The sequence below is a fragment of the Odocoileus virginianus genome, chromosome 17 (assembly GCF_023699985.2).
Source record: "Odocoileus virginianus isolate 20LAN1187 ecotype Illinois chromosome 17, Ovbor_1.2, whole genome shotgun sequence".
NCBI lineage: Eukaryota > Metazoa > Chordata > Mammalia > Artiodactyla > Cervidae > Odocoileus > Odocoileus virginianus.
The window spans coordinates 18,172,388-18,192,134 of NC_069690.1; the positions used below are offsets into that span (position 1 = coordinate 18,172,388).

The 19,747-nt window shown below is 44.7% G+C and overlaps 1 protein-coding gene across 1 annotated transcript in view; it reads left to right on the top strand.

Moving 5' to 3' along the window:
- Positions 1–19,747, top strand: part of LOC110135301 (galectin-9-like) — a 92,222-nt gene that overhangs the window by 46,273 nt on the left and 26,202 nt on the right. Inside the window, exon 6 of the mRNA XM_070478461.1 lies at positions 12,292–12,476. Coding sequence (XP_070334562.1) covers positions 12,292–12,476 — 185 coding nt within the window. The remainder of the gene's footprint in view (positions 1–12,291; positions 12,477–19,747) is intronic.

A 19,747-nucleotide genomic window follows, 5' to 3' on the forward strand; every position in this document is an offset into this window, starting at 1 on the left:
CTCTTCCTTCTTATGAACCATGTGGTAAAAAGTGATTGTTCACAACTCTCTCTCTTTAATAGGGATCACCTTATGTCTTGTAAGTCTGGAATTTTAATCTTTATCTTTGCTGAGAATAACTACCTTGTAAGACAGTATATATATGCCCACACCATGTTGATTAAAACACCTTTGCTCCATCAGAGCTTGGGTCCCCGTGTCTGTCTGTCTGTCTGTCTGTCTGTCTTTCTTTCTTTCTTTCTCTCTCTATTTCTGGCTGATTCCCTGGAGCGCGAAAGCCGGCTGCATAACCCAGGGAATATTAGCCTCTTTCCTTCTTTCACTCTCTCATCGTCGACTCCGGACCACCAGGTTCCGGTCCAATAAAGGACCAACAGCAGAGGGCACAGGGAGGGCTGGTCTAAGAGCTTCCCTAGAAGCTGTCATACAGCTGGTGATGTATTTATGCAAGATGGGTGTTTAAAATGGATACTTTGGCAATCAGAAGCTTAATGCCAGGCCCTTAGGAGCAGGCATTTCCCATCATGCCTCACCGTTTAATATTCCCACCAGAGTGCAAGAGGCCTCTTTTCTCCATGTCCTCATCAACACTTGCCAGTTTTTGTAGAGCATTAAGTGGCTGACACATTTAGAACAGATGCTATGGTCTACGGGGCAGAGAACAGAGACCCTCAATCAAATGTCTGGAATTTGAGTAACACAGCTCTGAGGGCCACCTCTCGCCTCTCTAAGACCAGAGCCGGGGCCTGGGAACCGGTCGTGGTGACGGCATGAGGGTGCCAGGCTGCTGAGGTCAGCTGTGCCAGGCCCTGGGTCTTGAAGATGCCTCCCTGCTATCTCCATTCATCTAAAAATGCATTTGCCTTCATATTTGGCTGTTGTTCCTTCCTGCAGGGTGGGAGCAGAGGGCTGTGGGCTCTACTTTTTGGGTTGGATTCACTGTGACTCAGCTGTTCTCATTTCACATGCTAGCAAGGCTATGAGCAAAATCCTTCAAGCTAGGCTTCAGCAGTGTGTGAACTGACAACTTCCAGATGTACAAGCAGGTTTAGAAAAGGCAGAGGAACCAGAGATCAAATTTCCAACATTTGTTGATCATAGACAAAGAAATTCCAGAAAAATATCTTCTGCTTCATTGACAACACTACGGCCTTTAACCATGTGGATCACTACAAACTGGAAAATTCTTAAAGAGATGGGATTACCAGCCCACCTTACAGGTCTCCTGAGAAACCTGTATGAGAGTCAAGAAGCAGCCGTTAGAACTGGACATGAAACAGCTGACTGGCTAAAATTGGGAAGGAATAAGACAAGGCTGTACATTGTTGTTGCTGTTATTCAGTCACTCAGTCACGTCCGACTCTTTTCGACCCCATGGACTACAGCACACCAGGCTTCCCTGCCCTTCACCATCTTTCGGAGCTGGCTCAAACTCATGTCCATTGAATTGGTGATGCCACCCAACAATCTTGTCTTCTGTCATCCACTTCTCCTGCTTTCCATCTTTCCCAGCATCAGGGTCTTTTCTAATGAGTCAGCTCTTCACATCAGGTGGCCAAAGTACTGGAGCTTAAGCTTCAGCATCAGCATCAGTCCTTCCGTGAATATTCAGGATTGATTTCCTTTAGGATTGACTGGTTTGACCTCTTTGCTGTCCAGGAGACTCTCAAGAGTCTTCTCCAACACCACAGTTCAAAAGCACTAAAATTGGGAAAGGAGTAAGAGAAGGCTGTATATTGCCACCCTGCTTGTTTAATTTCTATGCAAAGTACATTGTGAGAAATTCAGAGCTGGATGAAGCACAAGCTGAAATCAAGATTGCTGGGGAAAATATCAATAAACTTAGAACTTGATGACACCACTCTAATGGCAGAAAGTGAAGAGAAATTAAAGACCTTCTTGATGAGAGTGAAAGAGGAGAGTGAAAAAGTTGATTTAAAACTCAACATTCAAAAAACAAAGATCATGGCATCTGGTCCCATCACTTCATGGCAAATAGAAGGGGAAACAATGGAAACAGTGACAGACTTTATTTTCTTGGGCTCCTGACTTTATTTTCTTCGGCTCCCTGTCTCTAGCACATGGCACGAACCCACATGACTTCAGCTAAATCTATTGTTGCTGTGTTTACTCCCCACCCCTCTTCTCTACAAAACCTGATCCTGGGTCTCTGTTTCAGTCAAACATTTAGTTCTTCTATGTATTCTTGCCACCTCTTCTTAATATCTTCTGCTTCTGTTAGGTCCATACCATTCTGTCCTTTATTGTGCCCGTCTTTGCATGAGATGTTCCCTTGGTATCTCTAATTTTCTTGAAGAGATCTCTAGTCTTTCCCATTCTATTGTTTTCCTCTATTTCTTTGCACTGATCACTGAGTTCAAATGGGTATACCTTTCCTTTTCTCCTTTGCTTTTCACTTCTCTTCTTTTCACAGCTTTTTGTAAGTCCTCCTCAGACAACCATTCTGCCTTTTTGCATTTCTTTTTCTTGGGGATGGTCTTGGTCCTTGCCTCCTGTACAATATCACAAACATCCATCCATAGTTCTTCAAGCACTTTGTCCGTCAGATCTAATCACTTGAATCTACAACATCTAGAAAAGTCAGGAGCAGATTTAGAAAGGGGAAAATTTCTGGAGTTGGGTGGTGGTGACAGTTGGACAATTATGAGAGTGAACTTAACACCACTGAACTATATGTATACTTAATATGGTCAATTTAAACTGATCTATATTTCACCACTGTTTAGGAAAAGAGTTCAGGCAGATTGCTTCTTCCTTCCTGGGATGGAGAGGGCCCAGGAGATTCATTACCTCCAAGGTGCTGACTAGAAAATTTTAAACTGGCTAATTAAAACTACTTTCCTGGAGAAGGTGGAAGCTACAGTTAGGTTGGGTGTTACACCTAGGCCTGGTGTCATGGGCTTCAGCAAAAGTGATGCCATTTTGAGGCATCAAAAGTGATGCCTGTGGTTTTCTCTTTAACTATTCCCCACTTTTGAGCAAACTCTCAGCCTAACCAAGAAATGCAATAAGAATTTAAGGCATTAGCATCACTCTCAGCTACCAAAATATAGAACACACAGCTTTGTTGACCCTTGATGTGATATCCAGATGTCATGACTTTTGGCTTAATCCCTGTGACATTTGTAACCAAGCAGGACCCTATGGGGGGCTTCCTGGAACAGCCCTACCCTCCATGTTTGTAATAAACCTTTAACCTCCTAGGCCATCCCCAAATTACAAGGAAAAAATTTAATCAGAGAAATGAGAAAATGCAGAAACAAAGGAAAATAGTCAAACAAGACAAAGTGATAACCATTAAACATAATCAAGGACATTTACTTCCTCCTCAAGAGCTATTGAAAATATTTTGAGCCAAATCCTTTCTGCTGTTTTGCAGAAATAGAAAACCCCACCAGGTAGAAGAAGTTAACTGTGTGCTACCTGCAAGGACATAGAACCTGGAAGCTTGATGATATTGATTCCTGATTCCTCACAACCCACCAATCGAAGATATCTATGAGCTGATCACATACCCTGCAACCCTCTCCCTCACCCTGTGTTTAAAAACCTTTCCCTGAAAGCCACTGGGAGTTTCTGTGCTTTAAGCACTAACTGTCTGGACTCCTTGCTTGGTGCATGCAATAAATGCTGCACTTGCCTTGACCACAACCTGGTGTCAGTAGATTGGCTTCACTGAGTGTGAATCAGGTCTTAGGAGTAGAGGTAAATCTTATCTAGAAAGTTATGGATCGATTGGAAACTTGATGAGGTGTGTCAAGAAGGAATGTGTCCCATGCCTGGGTCCCAAAGTATGTGAGCAGTGGAGAAGAGAAGCACATTGGAAAGACAGATGATCTTTCTACTTTCTCTGTAGAGAACATATCAAATCTTCAGCGCATGAAGAAGCAAAGAGCAGCTGTCAGGAAGCATTTAACAGGAGGCTTCCTGTGTGCTGTTTTGGATCTGGCAGGAATCCTCTGGTTCTTATTAATTCCTGAATATTCAGGAATTAAGAGGAGAGGCACGCCTTTCCCAGGGCTGAGGAATCCAGGCATGTCCTCATTAGTTTTTCAATATGGTGATAAGTACCCTCTTCCTTCTTATGAACCATATGGTAAAAAGTGATTGTTTACAACTCTCTCTCTTTAATAGGGATCGCCTTATGTTTTGTAAGTCTGGAATTTTAATCTTTATCTTTGCTGAGAATAACTACCTTGTAAGACAGTATATATGCCCACACCATGTTGATTAAAACACCTTTGCTCCACCAGAGCTTGGGTCCCTGTTTCTTTCTTTCCTTCTTTCTCTCTTTCTCTTCCTCTCTTTCTCTTTATCTCTTTCTGGCTGATTCCCTGCAGCGCGAAAGCTGGCTGTGTAACCCAGGGAATATTAGCCTCTTTCCTTCTTTCACTTTCTCGTCGTCGACTCTGGACCACCAGCTTTTGGTCCAATAAAAGACCAACAAGCAGCCAAAAATCAGGAAAGTATTAAATTTCTAGGATATTGATGAAGAAAAGTATTATTTTCCTTAGTTTTGTGATGTTTGGGATATTTGTTAACTGCTATGGTTCAAGTATGGTGTATCCCCCCACAAATTTACATGACCACTGTCACCCATTTTTGCCACCAGTGATTTTTTATTTTCGTTTAAAAAATTTTTTTGTTTATTTGGCTGCCTGGGGCCTTAGTTCTGGCACGTGGGATGTTCGTTGTGGCATATAGGAGTCTAATTGTGGCGTCAGGGCTCAGTAGTTGTGGCCCTTGAGTGAAAGTCGCTCAGTTGTGTCAAACTCTTTGTGACCCCATGGATTATATAGTCTATGGGATTCTGGAGTAGGTAGCCAGAATACTGCAGTAGGTAGCCATTCCCTTCTCCAGGGGGATTGAACCAGGGATCCTGACCCAAAGATCGAACCCATGTCTCCCTCATTGCAGGTGGATTCTTTATCACCTGAGCCGCCAGGGAAGCCCAAGAATACTGGAGTGGGTAGCCTATCCCTTCTCCAGGGGATCAAATCGGGGTCTCTTGCATTGCAAGTGGATTCTTTACAAGCTGAGTTACCATGGAAGCCCTTCGTTGTAAAAAATATTTATTTACTTATTTGACTGCCTGGGGTCTTAGTTCTGTCACATGAGATCTTTGTTGTCACATATATGAGACTAGCTGTGGCATGAGGGCTTGGTAGTTGTGGCCCTTGAGCTTACTTGCTCCACAGCATGTGGAATCTTAGTTTCCTGACCAGGAATTGAACCTGTGTCCCCTGCATTGCAAGGAGGATTCTTGAACCCTGGATCCCTAGGGAAGCCCCATCAGCAGTTTTTATATATGGATATGGTAATGGTTTTCATTTATGGTCATGACATAGCATTTACTTTTTAAATAAATGCATATAAGTTTGTTTATAGGCAATTGGGAAGTAAGGCTGGTCCCAGGCAAGTCACACAAAGACTGAAGGCAGAAGCATCTGTGTGTCTGATTTATCAGCTGATACAACGTTGATCCTTTGCATGTCGAGTACTAAATGTTTGCTCATGTGGCTTCCCCAACGAGGAAGTGTGACCAGTGACTGAGTGTGCTGCATCCTGTGGCTACAAGTGTTGGGTTGCCCAAAAGATCCTTCAGTTTTTAAGTAAAAATGAGAGACACAGTTTTCGTTTTCCCCAAAACTTTATTGAACAACATAGTCACCATTTTTTTCCACTACCTTCGTGTTTCAGGCAACTTCATAATTCCATCTTCCCCAAAGTTTTTATCTTTTGGAGCAAAGAACTGTTACATATGCCTTTTATAGTCTTCCAGGGAATCAATTTTTTTTCCATTAAGATAATTTTGTAAAGACTGAAATAAATGGAAATCCGAAGTTACAGTGTCTAGTGAAAATGGCAGATGAATCAGAACTTCACAGCCAAGCTGTAAAAGCTTTTACCTGGTCATCAAAGAAACATGTGATCTTGTGCCATCCTAATGGAAGATTGTGTGTTTTCTGTTGACTAACTCTGGATGCTTTTTCTCAAGTACTGCTTTCAGTTGGGCTAATTGAAAGCAGTACTTGTTGGAATTAATCACTTGGTTTTCAGGAAGGAGCTCATAATAGAGGGTTCCCTTCCAATCCCACCATATACACAACATCACCTTCTTTGGATGAAGACCAGTGTTTGATATGTGTGGTGGTGGTTCATTTCGCTTGGACCACGATCCTTTCCATTCCACATGAGTTTACAATATCCACTTGTCATCACTGTCACAATTTGTTTTAAAAGTGGAATATTTTCATTACTTTTAAGTAGAGAGTCACATGTGAAAATATGGCCAAGAAGGTTTTTTTTTTTCCTGCTGAACTTATGTGGAACCCAAACGTCAAAGCAATTAACATAACCAAACTGGTGCTAATGATTTTCAATGAGTGATACGGATATTTTGAATATGTCTGCTATCTCTCATGTAGTGTAATGTTGATTTTTCTCAACTAATGTTCTGATTTGATTGCTATCAACTTTAACTGGTCTAGTTGACAGTGGAGCATTGTCCAGAGAGAAATCTCCAGCCCAAAACTTTGCAACCCACTCTTGACATGCTTGATTAGTCACAGCACCTTCTCCATATACTGCACAAATCTTTTTTTGCGTTTCAGTTGTGTTTTTACCTTTCTTGAAATATTAATAATAAGGCATAATATGCTGAAAATGTTGCTTTTTTTGCTTCAATATTAAATGGCTACAGAAAAATTCACCTATTTTGATAAGTATTTTTTAAATGCATGCTGATATGCTAGCTGTCACAATCTAATATTTTTGCTTATAATGAAGTTAAAGACCACGAAGTGCTGCTATAACCATCTTATGGAGAAAACCGAACGAACCTTTTGGCCAACCCAATACTTGTTGATCCTTACCCCTGTCATACCTGGAAGGGATACCACTGACACTTTAAGATGCAGCCCAAGGCACCTCCTCTCTGAACTCTCTCAGGGCCTTAGCATACACAGGTCAGATATACAGGGACACAGACGGAATCAACGGGATCCGCGCTCTGTGCCTGGCATCCACTAAACGTCTTTCTGTGACTGGCATCCACTAAATGTCTTACAAGCCTTAGCTCAGTGCTCACAACAACTTGTAAAATAAGGTCTATAATTAGCTATTTAATACATCTCATAGATGAGGAAAGACTGAGGCTTAGAGAATACAGAGGAGCAAAACTAGCCACCCCAAAATGTGTCACTCTGGCACGAGGATTTATTTAAACTGATTGGTTTTTTTTCATCTGTTTGTTTTGGCTGTGGTGGGTCTTTGTTGCTGCACACGTGCTTTCTCTGGTTGCGGTGAGCGGGGGCCGCTCTCTAGTTGCAGCACTCGGGCTTCTCATTGTGGTGGCTTCTCTTGTTGCAGAGTATGGGCCCTAGGAATGTGGGCTTCAGTCGTTGCGCCTCGCACGCTCTAGAGCGTGGGTCCAGTAGCTGTGGCACATTGGCTTAGTTGCTCCACAGCATGTGGGACCTTCCCAGACCAGGAATCGAACCTGAGTCCTCTGCACTGCAAGGCAGATTCTTAAGCACCAGACCACCAGGGAAGCTCTAGGCTGATTCTTTTCAAGAAAAAAAAAAAGACTTCAATTTTTCTTGTTACCTCCCCATCAGCTGCTACAAAGACTGTAGATAAGGCCTGTTCCAGGAATAGAACCATGACCAGTGACATGTACAGAAGAATCTGGGCGAGGTGTGGTGGGAAGACCCAGCAGGGCCCAGAGATCAGAGTTTACTCTCTGCTCAGCAAGCACTTATTTACCAAACGTTTGCTTTTCAGTCCCATGTGAGTCGCCTTCCTCCTCTCTGAAGTCCCAAACCATTACCCTCAACATCCTCTTCTGTCTTAGCTGAAGGTGGTATTTAAGCTGAGGGCTTTGACCATTGTGGTGAGTTAGTTCTCATGTGTCTCTCCCATGTATACATGCTATTAAACTTTTGTTAGGTTTTTCTCCTGTTAAACTGTCTCCTGTCAATTTAACTATTAGACTGGCCAGAAGAATCTAGACGGGTAGAGGAAAATTTCTTCCTTCGTCAACATCATCATAGTTCATCCATGTTGTAACCTGAGTCAGAATTCCCATCCTTTTTAAGACTAATGATACTGCTTTGTAAGTATAGACCTCATCTTGTTTATCTAGTCATCTACTGATAGACACTTGGGTTGCTTCTATCTCTTGGCTATCATAAATAATATCATGAACATGAAGTACAAATAGCTCCTAAAGACCCTGTTTTCAGTTCTTTAGGGTATATACCCAGAAGTGGAGTTGCTGGATCATATGATAATTCTGTATTTACTTCGTAGAGGAAACTCCAGACTGTTTTGTGGTGTCCTTCTCAGCCTATGTATGGTGATGCTATCAGTTTAGAAACGCCTGGGGACACACGTGAGCCCTTGTTACTGGTGGAAGTCTCCAAAGACATTTCCCCAGCTAGAACCAATGAGGTGGCTGGTGCGGCCCTTGTGGTTCTTATTATGACTTCAAGACACAGCCCAGCAACGACCATCAGAGAGCTTTGAAAAAACAAGGATTATTCCTCTCAAGTCCTGAATGCCACACAGCCAGATCATCCAGCTGGGAGGAGGGGTTCAAAGCTCAGAACCTGGGTTCCACATTTATTGAGGTCCAAGTTGGGGTGGTTAGGCAGGAACCAGAGGCAGGAAGATACATGTGGGGTCCCTCACTCATTTATCTAGGTTCCCCAAGGCTTTCTAGAAAGGAGAATGTCAGGGGTGGGCCCGGCCTGGGTGCTTACCTAGAAGCTGTCATACAGCTGGCAAAGTGTTTATTCAAGATGGGTGTTTGAAAGGGATGCTTTAGCAATCAGAAGCTTAATGCCAGGTGCTTAGCATCAGACATGTTCACTCCATTTCCCATCACAGCCTCACCTTTTAACATTCCCACCAAAGGTGCAAAAGGCCTCCTTCCTCCACGGCATCATCAACATTTGTCAGTTTTTGGTTTTTGAGAGTGTGAGGGGTTTGACACATTTGGAACACATGCCATGGTGTAGGGTGCAGAGAACTGAGAGTCTCAGACGAGTGTCTGGGTCTTTGAGTAATGGTGCTCTGGGGGCATCTCTTGCCTCCTCAAGGCCAGAGCCAGGCCCTGGGAACGGGATGCAGTGACACACGGTGATGCCAGGCTGCCAATCTGTCCCTATCACATCCTCTCGGAGCGGGAGGGGCTCCTTCTCTCAACCCCAGATTGTCTGTGTAGCTTCCTCACTCCAGGCCTGGGAGGTCTGTGGAGTTGAGCCTCCTTCTATCCTGTTCACGGCTGCACTTGGCCCCTAGCCTGCTGCCCCACACCCAGGCCAGCCCCCGGCCAGGGCTGAAGAAGACAGAGAGAAGGAGGCAGAACCAGTGACCCACTGTTTCCTCCCCACAGCACATCCCCTTCACCAGGAGGATAGAAGGGGTCTCCATTCAGACACAAGATCACCGTCATGGGGAGTGTTCATTCCTTAGGTGGGAACAGGTATTGAGAATGGTCATCTCTCTCAGCCTCATCCCTGAGCAAACCACGGTGCTGTCAGCTCAGAATGGTCCACACAGCACCTTCTGAGAGCCCATACCTGGCTCAGGGGATGGGAAGGGCCCCACGCCCCTACCAACAATGCACAGCCCCCCTGCCACCTACCTATAGCAGACAGGGCACCATTAACCAGACTCCCCAGAGACGCGGGAATGGAGGCTCACGGTCTAGGGAGGGAAGCAGCCCAGCCCAGATGAAGAAGTTCTAGGACTGAACTTCGTGCACCATGACCCAGAGCTGCAGAGGCGTCAACCTTCTCCATTTCTAATAGCCACCCCCATCTACTTCAGAACCCTCATTTGAGGGGATGTGGAAATATTTAAAGTCACCTTTAATGTTGCAATTTGGTCTCTTTCAGTTTCAAGATCTTTTCTGGAAAATGCAAATCAATTCAAAATATAAATATCTCAGTTCTGTTTCCCATCCCCTTCCTTCTCAAGGGGGCCTCTCGGGAAACAGAGAAGAATTTGCACGTGTTCTCAGAGGCAGTAGGGATCCTCCGGTGTTCACAAATCCCGGGTGGAACTCTCCGGAGCTCCAGGTGGTACAGAGGCCTGGGACCTGTGCCCGTGTCGGTAGGGTCCCCGTGGACTGCACCCTGAGGTCCACACTGTCCGCCGAGGCCCCTCAGGACGCATGGTCTCTCCTGAAGCCTCTCTGTCCAATCTCAGCTGGCTTCTGCCCTCACTGGTCCTCTCATCACCTTGCATGGGGTCCGGGACCTTCTGGATCCTTCCAGGCCCCTCCCGCACAGCCCTACCTCTGCATCTGGGTTCTGGATGGCTTCCTCTGCCGCTGCCTCCCCTGCCAAGTGACCCGGCCACACTGACCATGGGACCCTGAGAGCCCTGAGTGCACCAGGGGACTCGGAGCGAAGTGAGGCACCCAGTTCCCCAGAAACCCAGCCAGCAGGGGAATCCAGCACCTTGACTCTGAACTCCCATCCCTCTCTCTCCCTCTCCCTCTGCTGACCCTCCCAGCACAGGAGCACTTTCTACTCCCACTCTGTCTAGTAGACCTGTCTCTACCTCCGAGGGTCCCTCTTCGATGGGAGCTGCTGTTCTCTCCTTCCCTGGGGCAGAATTTTCAAAGGAACACAGCAATGAATCTGGAGGACCCCAAACGGGAAAAAAACTTCTGGAAAAAAAAACTCTGGAAAAAAACTTCCAGAGATGTTTCAGAAACTCTTTTCTCCACTTTAGGAATTAGGGACTTGGATGTTGCCGTTTCAGTCACTTGGAGCTTCCTTTTCCTTGGGTGGAGGACAGCTGGGTTCAGGGCCATGCCAGTTCCTCATGGTCCTGCTGGATTAAACCTCACAGAGCACCCTAGTGTTGAGGACAGCATCCAGAAGTCACCTCCTTCACCGAGAAAGCAAATGGACTCTGGGAATAAGAGGGCTCCTGGGCATATACCCTGAAGAACCATAATTGAAAAAGACACATGTACCACAGTGTTCATCACAGCACTATTTTCAATAGCTAGGACATGGAAGCAACCTAGATGTCCATCAGCAGGTGATTGGATGAAGAAGTTGTGGTACCTACATAGAACAGAATATTACTCACTTTAAAAAGGAACACATTTAAAAAAGAAAAAAAAGGACACATTTGAGTCAGCTAAATGAGGTAGATGAATGAAGTCACAGAGAGGAAAACAAATTTGATATATTAACACATGTATATGGAATCTAGAGCGATGGTACTGATGAACCTCTTTGCAGGGTAGTAATGGAGATGCAGAGATAGAGACCAGACTTGTGGAAACAGTGGGGAAGAAAAGGGTGGGACAAATTGAGTGGGTAACACACACATTACCATATGCAAAATTAGACAGCTAGCAGAAATTTTCTGTATGATACACGGAACTCAAGTCTGGTGCTCTGGAACACCTAGAGGGCTGGGGTGGGGTGGGGAGGAATGAGAGACGTTCAAGGGGGAGGGGATATATGTATACCTATGGCTGACTCATGTTGATACATAGGAGAAACCAACACAATATTGTAAAACAATTATCCTCCAATTAAAAATAAATTTAAAAAATTTTAAAAGAGTTAATTCCAGCTATCCATTCATAGTCCTTCCAAAAAGAGTTACTTACTTAGGGGTTTCCTAGGAAGGCAGTCACCCTATTTCTGGGTGGGGCAGCTTGAAGACAGCATAGTCCAGGATCATTGCAAATGACAAAAACCTCAGAGCTGGGGTTGGGATCCAGGCCTGCTGACCCCACAGACAGATACACAGCAACCTCCACTGAGAGACAGAGGCTCACAGTGAGGTCCCCGCTCCTGGAGACTTGGTGCCTATTCTGTCTCCCCTTTAGACACCATCTCTGTAGGTGTCCCATCAGTGTCACCTGTTCTTTCCATTTGTCCTCTTCTTTCCCAACTGAGCAGACGCAGGCTGACCTCCAGGGAGCCACCACTTGTCTCAAAGACTCTCACTTCTAGACACGTTTCTCCACTTCCATCTTGGACACAAATTTCTTTACCCGTTTCCTCCTTATTTTTAGAAAACCACACTGTAAGGGCAAAAGGTGGTAACTGCAGAAAACACACTGAGGTGAATGAGGTGAGCCAAAGGGAGTGGAAGAGACTAGGGATGGGTACCGACCAGCCACGCAGGCTGTATGCAGGTTCCCAGATGGATGTCAGTCACAGAGTGAGCACCTCCTGTTCCCACCTTTGGCAGTAAGCTAGGACAGCCTGGTTTTCCTTGACCTAGATTTGTAGTGAACTTTCAGATTGGCTTCAGTGACACCAACAACATTGCCTTCTACTTCAACCATTGGTTTGGAGACGATGGCTATGTGGTCTGCAACGCGAGGCAGAACGGAAGCTGGGGGCCGGAGGAGAGGAAGATGCAGATGCCCTTCCAGAGGGGGATTCACTTTGAGCTCGGAGTTCAGGGTGAGCAGGAGCTCTCCTCTGTTTGCTTCAGCTGCCTGTCCCTCACCTCAATCAGGCACTCTGAATAGCCTTTAGCTAGTCAGATGAGCAACACCTTTGTGCAGAGAAGAGGACCATTTCCTTGTAAGGCTGCAGTCTCCTTACACACCTTTATCTGCATCTACAGGTGTACCTGTTGCTTCTTTTCCTGGAAATAAGCACCAGATAAGTAACCATGGTGCTATTTGGTCTCCTGGGTCTTTAAAGTCCAAGTTATTTCCATTCCTCTGGTGTAGCCCTTCTTCCACTCCAGGTCCCTGGGAACATTTTTGGTTCTGTTATCTTCTTGCTGCCTTTATCCAGGTGTTACTAATGGCTTAGTTTTACTGGGCATTGCACACTGCTTTTGTGAGCAGAGCAGTGTCTCTGAGCTTGGGGAGAGGGGAGGGGGATGAGTCCACCTGTGTCTGTGCGTCTGTGTGTGAACATGGATGTCCCCACCCCCTCATCAGGCAACCTGAGGTCACCTCTCCTCAGCTACCCACCAACATTTGTATGTATATTTCAATATGCATATTTCAGTAACACCCACGAGTTAAGATTAGAAAGACAAACCTATTGCAATAAACAAACAATGAGAAAAACTAAAAATCCAACAACTAGAGCCACCTAGAGACTGGATGCATTTTGGGTTCCAAGCATGTTCCTATAACTGTCGCAGCTCTGAAGGCTGATGCCCAGACCTACAGAATACTGGTGTGAAAACTAGACACAGGTCTAAACTCCAGAGGCAGGGGCACAGGAGCTTGGGGGTGCTCCCCTGTGCTCCCACACACTCTCTTGACATGTATATTCATCTTGACAGGTGATGGTGAACGGGAACCTCTTCAGGCAGTATGCCTACCGCATGCCCTTCCACAATGTCGACACCATTCACAATCTCTGGCATTGTGAATGTGTCCAGGATCAGCTTCCCGGTCATACTGTCCCCAGGGAACCCAGCCCCTGGTTCAGGGCCCCAGCCTCTGTGTGGGACCTGCGGTGTGGGCCCAAAGGTGTCAGCCAGTCTCCTTCCCAGATGGCTCTGGGAACACACCTCTGTCTCCCTCGTCCTGTCCTTCTTGTGCCACTGTCTCTGCCTGGAGCCCCCCACTCAGTCTCCTCATTCCTATGCCACTCGTCTCTGTAACTTTCTATCCCCACTCTGCTTAGGAGGCCGTGTGGTTCTAGCAAGAACCCAGGCTTGGAAATCAAACTGAATCCAGTTCAAATCCCCAGCTCTGCCATTCTCATCGGCTGGGGGATCTTAGACAAGTGACTTCACCTCTCCCAGCCTTGGTTTCCTCAGCAGTGAAATGAGCACAGCTTACAGCTCCGTGGGCCTTTGTATGTGAGTTCAGTGAGGCCATACACGTCAGAGGGCACAAAATAGCCTTCTGGGGCCAATCCTGGGTCTATTTGACCCTCTCTGTGTTTTAAATTTTTGAATGTGTAACCAGCATCTAAAAGGTCAGGAGTAGTTTTGTAAGATGAAAAATTTCTGGTGCTGGATGGTGCTGATGGTGGCACAACTATGAGAGTGGACTTAATGCCCCTGAACTATATGTACACTTAAGATGGTAAATTTTATATGATATGCTTTTCACCACTCTTTAGGAAGAGGTCAAGCAGATTGCTTCTTCCTCCTGAGGATGGAGAGGACCTAGGAGACAGATTACCTCCATGGTTCTGACCAGAAAATTCTAGACTGACTGATTAAAACTACATTCCTGGGGGAGGTCAGAAATACAGTTAAGTCGGGTGTTACACGTAGGTTTGGTTTCATGGACTTCCTCAAAACGGAAGCTGTTTTGAGCCTGTGGTTTTATCTTTTAACTACTCTCTCCTCTTGAGAGGGCTTCTCTGATAGCTCAGCTGGTAAAGAATCCCCCTGCAATGCAGGAGACCTCGGTTTGATTCCTGGGTTGGGAAGATTCGCTGGAGAAGGATAGGCTATCCACTCCAGTATTCTTGGGCTTCCCTGGTGGCTCAGATGGTAAAGAATCTGCCTGTAATGCAGGAGACCTGGGTTCGATCCCTGGGTTGGGAAGATTCCCTGGAGGAGAGCATGGTAACAAACTTCAGTATTCTTGCCTGGAGAATCTCATGGACAGAGGATCCTAGGGGGTTACAGTCCCTGGGGTGGCAAGGAGTCAGACACAACTGAGAGATATGCGTAACACAGCTACTCTTGAGCATGCTGTCAGCCTAACCAAGAGATGCAATCAGAATTTAAGGCTTTGATATTATTCTGTGCTACCAATCTCTAGCCCCCACAGCTTTTTGACCCTTGGTGTGGTATTTAGAAGTCCTTGATGGTGGTTTAGTTGCTAAGTCGTGTCCAACTCTTGTGACCCCATGGACTATAGCCCACCAGGGTCGTCTGTCCATGGGATTTCCCAGGCAAGAATACTGAAGTGGGTTGCCATTTCCTTCTCCAGGGGACCTTCCTAACCCAGGGTTTGAACCCATGTATCCTGTATTGCAAGCGGATTCTTTACTGCTTAGCCACCTGGGAAGCCCTTCAAGAGTCATTACGTTTTTGCTTAATCCTGTGACACATTTATAACCAAGTGGCACCCTATAGCAGCTTCCTGCGAGAGCCCTAACCCCCATGTCTATAATAAACCTTTAGCCTCCTAGGCCTTGCCCGAGTTCCAAGGAAAAACTTTAATCAGAAAAGTGAGAGAATGCAGAAACAAAGGAAAATGGTCAAGTAAGACAACATAATAATAGTTAGCCATTAAACGCAAAGACCTTTAGCTCCTCCTGAAGTGCTATAGATAATGAAAACATGCTCTCTTAACTCAGCCGTGTCTGACTCAGATAATATTCTGAGCCAAATCCTTGGTCTTGTTTTACAGAAACAAAAACCCCCACCAGGTGGAAGAAGTTAACTGTATGCTGCCCACAAGGACATAGAACCCAGAAACTTGCTGATGCTGACTCCTGATTACCTCACCACCAACCAATCAGAAGATATCCTTGAGCTGATCACCCACCCCACAATTCTCTCCCTCACCCTCTTTAAAAACCTCTCCCTAAAAGCCATCAGAGAGTTTGGGTTTTATTAAGCATGAGCTGTCTGAACTCCTTGCTTGTTTCGTTTTCAGTTGCTATGTCATGTCCAACTCTTTTCAACCCCATGGACTGTAGCCCGCCAGGTTCCTCAGTCCATGGGAACTTCCCAGGCAAGATTACTGGAGTGGGTTGCCATTTCCTTCTCCAGGGGATCTCCCTGCCCCAGGGATCAAACCTGCATCTCCTGCATTGCAGGCAGATTCTTTATTGCTGAGTCACCCTTGCTTAATACAAGTAATAAACACTGCACTTTCCTTCATCATAACCTGGTGTCAGTAGATTGGCTTTACTGTGCATGGATGAATCTTAATGAGTGAAGAAAAATCTGATCTAGATAGTTACGGATAGATTGGAAATTCTGATAATAAATATGGTTAAAAGATTGATTGCCTTGCTTAGCAAGGAATTGGGGGACACAGTTGGGGCAATATCTTCCCAAGTCAATGCCAGAGGAAAGGAAAGGAAAAGAAGGAAGAAGGGTTTAATGTTTAGTTAAAGTTGAAGACTTCATCTGCCACCTTTCAGGCAGAAGCAGTCTACTTGGCTGTCGACTACTGCCGTTCCTCATCTGTTTGATTCAAGCACTTGTACAGGACCAGGTGTCAGTTGGGTTCTTCTTCAGTCATGAGATGTGCATCCAAGGTTCAAGTCTCTGGAACTCGACTCCCTTTTGGGTAATTGGGAAGACATGGTATGGTCCCTTATAACAAGATAACATGGGAGTCTTTGCTCTTAGTGATTTCAAATATGGTAGAAGACGACTGGGACTTAGTTTGCTCAATCATAGCTAGACTAAGTGCCTTCCAAGCCTCAGCTCATTCAATGCTCATGACAATCATATCAAACAAGGCCTGTGATTAGCTACATCTCACAGATGAGGAAAGACTGAAACTTACAGAGTGTAGGGGAGCAAAATTTGCCACCCCACAGTGTGTTGCTTTGGCATGAGGATTCACTTAGGCTGATTCTTTTTAAGAAACTGAAGACTGGAAGTTTTTCTTGTTACCTCCTCCTCAACTGCAGCAAAGCATCTTTATAGAAATAGAGCCTTGACCAGTGTTCTCTACAGAAGAACCTGGGGAGATGTGGTGGGGAAACCCAAAAGAGCCTAGATCTCAGAGTCCATCATTCTGTGCATCAGCTCTTATTTACCAAATACTGGCTTTTCTGTGAATTGCCTTCCTCCTCTTTGCAGTTGCAAACTGTTACCCTCAACATCCTCTCCTTTGACTGAAGGTAGTATTTAAGGTGAGGGTTTTGACCATTTTGGTGAGTTAGTTCTCCTGGATCTCTCTCAGGTATATGTGTTACTAAACCCTTGTTGAGTAAATATCATTCAAGGGTGGTTAGGCAGGAATCAGGGAGGAGACATGTGAGGAATGTGAGACATGTGAGACAGGTAGGAAGAGACATGTGAGGTCATTCACATGGTTATCTAGGTTCCCCAAGGCTTTCTAGAAAGGGAAACTTCATGGGCAGGGCCAGCTGGGAGCTTTCCTATAAGCTGTGGTCCAGTTGGTGAGGTGTTTATTCAAGATGGATGTTTGAAAAGGATGCTTTGGCAATCAGAAGCTTAATGCCAGGCCCTTAGGATCAGGCACATACACTGCGTTTCCCACTGCAGCCTCACCAATTAGCATTCCTATCAACAAAACAAAAGACTTCCTTCTGCCATGTCCTCATCAACACTTGTTGGTTAATGGCTTTTTGAGAGTGTGAGGTGGCTAGCACTTTTAGAACAGATCCTATGATCTATGGTGCAGAGAATAGGTACCCTCAGACAAGTGTCTGGACTTAGAATAGTGAAACTTGATGGCTGCCTCTCACTTCTTTAAGACCAGGGTCAGGCCCTAGAAACAGATTGCAGTGACTGCACAGTGATGCCACGCTGCTGAGGTCAACTGTGCCAGGTACTGGGTCTTGAAGATGCCTCTCTACTGTCTCCATTCATCTAGAAACCCATTGGCCTTTGGGTTTAGCTGTTGTCCTGCCCGGCAGGTGGGGAGAGACCATGGGCTCTCCTTGTTGGACTGGACTGTCTGTGACTCACCTCCAAGGAGCTTGGTGATGCCAAGGGGTGTGTATGCTAGAACCCTAGCTTTCCTAGTGTCTCCCTGGACTCTTGGAGTTTAGGGGTGGTTTTCAATTTTTTTAAAAAAAATTACTAATTTATTTATTTTACTTGGCTGTACTGGTTCTTCATTGCTTTGCACTGACTTTCTCTAGTTGCAGCAAGGGGGTGGGGCTACTCTTCATGGCAGTGTGCAAGCTTCTCATTGCTGTGACTCCTCTTGTTGCTGAGCATAGGCTTTAGGGGTGTGGGCTTCAGCGTTTACAGCACGGGAGCTCTAGACCATGGGCTCAATACTTGTGGCTCACAGTCTTAACTGCTCCATCACATGTGGAGTCTTCCAGAACCAAGGATCAAACCTGTGTTCTATACATTCTCAGGGGGATTCTTATACTCTGTGCCACCATGGACGTTTTGTGGTATTTTCTAAACAGTGCTTTCTTGAGATATGGTACATATCTCAATATGCTTATTGAGAACATATTATTTATGTTCATGTAAACACACAGATGTTAGTAGGCTGTTTAAGTTTGTGTGTTGTAAACAGCTGCATGACCACCATCCAGGTCAAGCTCCAGGACATTTCTAGCACCCAGATGACTCCTTCGGGTCCCTCCTAGTTGGTGTCTGCCATGGGTTATTGCTTTTCAGACTTATTATTGGATTTTATCTAATAGAGTGCTCCCAGCCTGTGCTCACTTGTCTTGCTCCTGTGCTCAACTGTGAGGTTCATTGAAGACCTTGCTTGTATCTTCGGTCTCTCTTTATTGCCAGGGGCTAGTCCATTGCAGGGGCTTCCCTTGTGGTTTGCTGATAAAGAATCTGCCTGCACTCCAAAGAAACTATCAGAAAATTACTATGGTTAATCAGTGAATTCAGCAAAATTGCAGGATACAAGGTCAATACATAGAAATCACTTGCATTCTTATATACTAACAATGAAAAATAAGAAAGTGAAATTAAGGAATCAATTCCATTCACCATTGCAACAAAAATAATAAAATATCAAGGAATAAATCTACCTAAGGAGACAAAAGAACTTTATATGGAAAGTTATAAGATACTGATGAAAGAAATCAAGGACAACATAAACAGATGGAGAGATATTCCATGTTCCTGGGTAGGAAGAATCAATATTGTGAAAATGACTATACCACCAAATGCAATCTAAAGATTCAATATGATCCCTATCAAATTACCAATGGCATTTTTCCACAGAACTAGAACAAAAAAATTCACAATTCATATGGAAACACGAAAGACCCTGAGTAGCCAAAGCAGTCTTAAGAAAGAAGAATGGAGTTGGAGGAATCAACTTTCCTGACTTCAGACTATACTACAAAGCTACAGTCATCAAGATAGTATGGTACTGGCACAAAAACAGAAATATAGACCAATGGAATAAGATAGAAAGCCCAGAAATAAACCCATGCACCAATGGGTACCTTATTTTTGACAAAGGAGGCAAGAATATACAATGGGGCAAAGAGAGCCTCTTCAATAAGTGGTTACAGGAAAACTGGACAGCTATGTGCAAAAGAATGAAATTACAACACTTCCTAACACCATACACAAAGACAAACTCAAAATGGATTAAAGACCTAAATGTAAGACCAGAAACTACAGAACTCTTAGAGGAAAACATAGGCAGAACACTTGATGACATAAATCAAAGCAAGATCTTCTACAACTCACCTCCTAGAGTAATGGAAATAAAAACAAAAACAAACAAGTGGGACCTAATTAAACTTAAAAGCTTTTACACAGCAAAGGAAACTACAAACAAGGTGAAAAGACAACCCTCAGAATGGGAGAAAATAATAGCAAAGGAAACAACTGACAAAGAATTTGCAAAATAAACAAGCAGCTCATACAACTCAATACCAGAAAGTGGTATTTCCCAATCAAAAAGTGGGTAAAAGACCTAAACAGACATTTCTCCAAAGAAGGCATACAGATGGCTAACAAACACATGAAAGAATGCTCAATATTGCTTATTATTAGAGAAATGCAAATCAAAACTACAATGAGATACCGCCTCATACCGGTCAGAATGGCCATCCTCAAGAAGTCTACAAACAATAAATGCTGGAGAGTCTGT